Below are 6029 nucleotides of genomic sequence, written 5' to 3'. Positions count from 1 at the left end.
TGGATGTTTTCTTTATAGCCATTTTTTTACACATATCCATAGAGTCCCCATGCCATTGATGTGAATTACTTGTTCGGTTTTTTTTAACCAAAATTTTTAACCAAACAAGAAAAATTAAAAAAATGCCTCAAGATCAAAGACTGAAACAAAGACCTATTGACATACCTTTTAAAGTATGGAAAGAACTTGTAAAATCATATGAGAAGTTGGATGCACAAAGAAAAGCTGGCAATGAGAGCATTCAGGTATTGAATTTTTCATTAAACATTATTTAGAATGTATTAATACTTATAAGTATCTTAGACATGTATTTGTGTGAAAATAAATTGAATTGGTTTATGTTTAAGGACAAGGCATCCAAGGCGAGGTTAACCAAGACAAAAGTCACTCATCGTAGTGGCCAGAAAGGTTTAAAAGCACTGATAACAACCTTTGTAAGTATATTAAACATGTGATATTTTTTTAATAAATTTTGTACTAGAAGAAAGTCATTGTTATCTAATTTTTCCCTATTTACTGATTGATAGGAACTAAAATATGGAAGACCTCCAAATCATTTGGAAAAGGAGGTGCTGCAGCAAAAGAGATGGGTTGAATTTGTTGTTTGGATGGACTCTATGGTATGTAATCTTAGTTGGATTTCCAATATACTTTTAAACCATATTTTCATTTTATTTTTTAGTACTATTAGATATTATATCTTACTTCATTTTATGGTTAACATTGTATAACAAAAACATGCGTTGTGTTATCTAATTAATACTAACATGTAATATTGATTTTTTTTGTCAGAATGCTATAGGTAATGATTGCCAAGACGATGATCCAAATTATGTTCAACATATATCAGGAGATGATGAGGATGAGGATGAGGATGATGGTGGTGAAGGAGGAGATGATGATGATAGTTGCGGTGTTGGTGATGATGTGGGTCAGAGTAATGAGGATGGTCAAGATGATCATGAGGATGATCTTGGTGGTGGTAGCTAGGCATGCACATGCATTGTTTTTTATGAAGAAATTATTGTGTAGAATGACATTGTTATGTTTAGATGGGTGTTGTGAATTTACCCTATATCAATGAGACATTTTGATTTTGTAATCATACGATGAGTTTGATTTATGTATGTTGTTAATTTATCGTAGAATAACGATATTCATGAAATATTTTGATTTGTTAATCATATTTGAATTTTACTTGTTTTGATTAAAAATAATACTGATTTTATTAGTATTATGTTGCTATTTTATACATGTTTTGAAAATTGTTAATGACACATTGTTATTTTTTTGGATGGATGTTGTCAATTTCTCTTAAATTTCTTTACAAATGATTTTGAATTGTGATATCTGCTTTAATGATATTTAGAAACTATCATATATTTCACTATGAATCTATAGAGGGGGTCATATATGTAAAGAAAAATATACTCTATATAAGAAGTCAAATGCGGATGTAACCATGGATGCAAAATTGAAAGTAAAATTGGGTGTTAAACTAGGAATTAATACAAAATGCAAACAATTGACATACAAAGTGTTTTAAATTAGAAGTGAAAAATTGTGCAATAGTTGACACAAAGAAGGGAACAAAACATGGCATACAAAAGGATATCAAATTGGGCAAAAACAAGGACACATAAATGGGCACCAAATTAGATGCAAAAAAAGACAACAACTAGATGTAAAATAAGATGCAAAGTTGAGCGTTAAAAAGATACAAAAAACGTTACAAATTAATATGCCAAATGATGATGCAAATAATGGTGTAAATTTGGGATGCAAACTTGGGTGCAAAAAAGGAAAAAAAAAAGATGTAAGAAAAGACATAAAACAAGATGCAAAATGGGGCTAAAAAAAGGTGAAACCAAGGATGCCATATTGGATGTAAAAAATGATTCCTAATCACATGCAAATTTAGGCTCGAACTCAGACACAAAATTATATGCAAATGTGGACACAAAATGAGGCAAAAAAAGATGCAAATTTGGATGGTGAAAACGATGTAAAACTAGACACCAAAAAAATGCAAAATTGGATGAAAAAGTCGGTGTAAATAATGGTGCAACATTGGACACAAGTAGACACAAAAAAATGGTGCAAAAGGGGCATAAAATAGCTTAAAATTGGATGCAAAACTTGGTGCAAAAACAAATACAAAAGTAGACGTAAAAAATGGCTCTAAATTGAATGTACCATTAGACACAAAATAAGATGCAAAGGTGGACACAACACATGACTCAACATAAGATGCAAATATAAATGCAAATTTGGATGCTCAAAATGATGTAACATTAGAAGCAAGAGATGGTGTTAAAAATGATGCAAAATTGGATGAAACAAATGACGCAAAATATGGTGCAAAATGAGATGGGAAAAATGGAGACAAATCAAACGTAAATGTGAATGTAAAAAATGGTCCAAAAAAAGATGCAAAAATGGGCACAAAAATGGATGCAAAATTTGGTGCTAAATCAAATTCAACACATGGTGCAAAGATAGGCACCAAAGCTGGTGCAAAAATAGAAGCAAAAACTAGTGTAAGACTAGATACAAAACCTGGCGTAAGACTAGATGCAAAAACTGACACAAAATGGATGCATAAAAAGACGTTAAATTGGATTCAAAATACAGTGTAAACTTGTGCAAATGATGGTGCAAAAATGGAAGCAAAGAATGACACAAAATAGGAAGCAAAAGAGAATGAAAAATAGATGCAAAAAATGACACAAAACTAGAAGCAAAACCTGTCATAAAATAAGATGCAAATCTTGGTTCAAAATTTGACGCAAAAAATGATGCATAGTTTGGTGTAAAAAATGATGCAAAATTTAGCGTGAAAAAGGATGCAAAATCAGGTGCAAAAAAGGACGCTTTAAAAATTGTACAATAGAGCCAGATTTAGCGCCAGGTTGCTCATCACAATTACAAAAAAGAATGCACTAAAATCTGGCGCTAAATCTGGCGCAAATCGCTGGTTTTGTTGTAGTGCTGAATGCTGTGTTCAGTGCATTGTGATCGATAGGGTGGCAGACACGGCTTCCTAAGGATAAAGGATATAGCCTATTGTGGTCTCCCAATATGTACTCAACGGTTCATGGGAGCACCAGTCCGTACTGGCACTTGTCGTCTCAAAGAGGAGGAATCACACAACCTACGATGAAAGCGATAGTTACCAGGCTTTACAATGCCGGAATACGTCTCTAGCCTAGACTTCTAAATGTTGTGCGTTAGGTTCGAAAGCGTTTTTATGTTCATTGAAATTTATTTTACAGTTGATCTTTCTTAAGAAGTTTGCCTTTAAGGTTCACCACATGATGTAGATACAAAAATCCTAAATATGCAATCTAAGATGATAAATAGTCATTTACTTTCTTTTTGCAATGAAAATCCTAGCTACTAAGGAAAGAGAAGCAAAATTCTTTCAACATAGAGCAGAGAGCACACACTAGATGCACTTTTCCTAAATCAATATCAACAAGAAGTCTAAATGCAAATGCACATGCATGTATTTATTTTCCGCTTTCTTAATGTGTGAATGACAAAAAGAATGCTAAGTACAAATCTGAACTATTCTTTTTTCAAAGCGAGAGTACTAACAATTTTCTTTTCAAAAAACGAAAGGAAGACTAAGACGACACTTTGCGATTTTGAATTGAAAACTGCTTTCGACACTTGAAATACTATTAATTCAAATCAAACACAAGAGCAAAAGTGTAATCGACTATCAAAAAGAGGAGGGTTCTTTTCTTTGATTGAAAACGACACTTATGACACTTTCAAATCAAATGATGACAGTTCGATTAAGCTACTGTTTGCAAAGGAGAATTGTAAATGGCAAAAAATACATAAAAACATTCACAATTCTTTATCAATGGAGGCTGAATAATGCAAAGGAAGTGAGTTTCAACAGTGGTATACTGATCACAGACAACAAAACTACTGAATAAAGCTGAAGACAATGAAGAAAAAACCAAAATCTGGAGGCAGAAACAGTCTTATCTGATCATCACACCTGTAACACAGGGAAACAAGGATGCATCTCACCTACAACACATGGGAGGTGTGATGCATCCAGACTGCCAATGAGAGACAGTGTGATGGTCTAGGAACGAGACTGAGCTTGGTTTTTGCTCATAGTTTGCAGCTAAGTTCAGGGGTTTAGGTTGAGCTAATGATAGGCAGTAAACACAAAGTATAGGGGCTGATCTAATGAGGTTACTTGAGCTACCACCAGGGCACTTAGGATGTTTGCAAGTTAGTTGTCGAGCTCATAAACAAACCCAGAGATTGACTGAAGCAACGTTGATATACTTTACAAATGCAGTTCGAAGGCTAGCTAGCTTAACTTCAGGCTCCGTCTGTAGTTTATGGAGAAAACAAATAGAGACAAGCAATCAAACTATTCGCTCCCCAGTGGAGTCGCCATTTTGTTATCGGGAAAACTAGTGTCCATTCAGAGCTACTAGTCCCATTAAGATGGGTAGCTATCTTAGAAACAAACAGATTAAAGTTACTTGTGTTTTCCTTTATGAGAGATAAATGAGAGAGAAGCAGAGAGTACCAACCTCAGTCTTTCACTAGTCTCCTTGCTTGTTTCCTCTCTCCTTTGATAGAGCTTTCGCCACTCCTTTCTCACTTGTCCAACTTCAAAGAACACCTATAGAGTCAAGGAAACAAAATACCATCAAAGCATAGAGATCTATAACCACAAATAATGTAGGATCAGATGTACGTTAACCATACAAATGCATATACAAATACAAGATTCAGAGATATATAAGCATATGGAGGAAAACTCAAATAGCCTTATTGATAGAAGTAGTAGAAGAGAGGATTAAAACCAGGCTATCTAATCTAGCATCATCCTCCCAGCATGAAATCCCTCTTCACCTCATACAAAGCAAGATCACCCAACAATGTCTTCAAAGAGAAACTAACAGCACTTTCTTGCAAATTATAAAATTCCAGCCTTTGGATCTCTAGGATGAGGGATCCATATATAGATGTTTGCAGGTGGGTGAGTTAGCTTCTGGGATTTTGATTAGTGTCATCTCTCTGATAGTTCTTGGTTCCACTTGGAGATTTCATGATCTCTTACTCATCCCTGGGCGAATTCAGAGAGGCAAGTGTCAAATGGGCAGTTTCTAGAAGATTCTCCGGGTTTCCACCTAGCCAACTACCTCTGCCATTTGTCTGCTCTCGCTCATCACACCCTACAGAAGGGCTTTTTAGTATTCATCGCACTTTTTGCATGTGGCAGGTGAGATGCATCGCACCCTTAGCACTAAGCAGTCTGTATGGTCCTGTTTTGACCAGTTCTGAGTAGTTTTTCAGGGAGAACTTCTAGGAGATGATGTAATTAGTTGACCTTGCTCCTTTAGGGTATGAAACAACACTTTTAGGGACTTAGAAGCCCTCGGTTTATGGACATATGCGATTGGGGTTGCAGCGCCCAAATATGTTTATAACAAAGAGGAGGTTGGATGTACCTTGTGATCATTTGGATTTGGATGCTGGGGTGTTTCTGTTCTCTTCGACTTCCTCTGTCACGCCCCTACACTGGCGATACCTTCCAAATGCACTATAGCGAGGTGTGGCACCACCGAACCTTTTCTTTCCACCAATACTGATGGTCATGGACGACGCCTAACATTCGTACTTAGTTTATTTCTTCATTACCAAGTATTAATTTTTCCTTTATACACGATGAAAACCATAAACATTCATCATAAACAACATTAACATATATAAATGCACAACAGTATAAAGGGAGGGGCAACTCCCTGATGTGAGTTTGCCCGTATATCAATATATATATATATATATATATATATATATATATATATATATATATATATATATATATAAGTTAAATCTTGAGGAAACCCCAAATTTACACTTAGCCAATTTTACAACTTCAGCAAACTCGGTTGCCCAACTCGTCGGCACCTCCAAACGGCCGCCGCACGTTCTTCCCAACTCTCCGTTTACCCTGAACGCGTTTGTTCAGCTTGTCAAACGAACCG

General features: G+C 35.2%; 1 protein-coding gene across 1 annotated transcript; it reads left to right on the top strand.

Annotated features, from left to right (window-relative positions):
• On the top strand, positions 1–1175 carry LOC149232234 (uncharacterized). Its single transcript, XM_089376450.1, has 3 exons — positions 1–434; positions 528–620; positions 793–1175. Exons 1-3 carry the CDS (start codon positions 306–308, stop codon positions 988–990), a joined length of 420 nt encoding a protein of 139 aa, XP_089232576.1. The 5' UTR covers positions 1–305; the 3' UTR covers positions 991–1175.
• The last annotated feature ends 4854 nt before the right edge of the window (positions 1176–6029 follow it).

The sequence above is a fragment of the Pinus tabuliformis genome, chromosome J, assembly GCF_031772625.1.
Source record: "Pinus tabuliformis cultivar Carrire ecotype Pingquan chromosome J, CPIR1, whole genome shotgun sequence".
Taxonomy (NCBI): Eukaryota; Viridiplantae; Streptophyta; class Pinopsida; order Pinales; family Pinaceae; genus Pinus; species Pinus tabuliformis.
This window is presented reverse-complemented; position numbering and strand designations above follow the sequence as displayed.

Excerpts from the sequence above, each read along its gene's own strand:
- LOC149232234 (XM_089376450.1), top strand. The coding sequence starts at position 306 with ATGTATTTGTGTGAAAATAAATTGAATTGGTTTATGTTTAAGGACAAG. Across the intron at positions 435-527 it reads AAGCACTGATAACAACCTTT|GAACTAAAATATGGAAGACC; the intron begins GTAAGTATATTA and ends ACTGATTGATAG. Across the intron at positions 621-792 it reads TTGTTTGGATGGACTCTATG|AATGCTATAGGTAATGATTG; the intron begins GTATGTAATCTT and ends TTTTTTTGTCAG.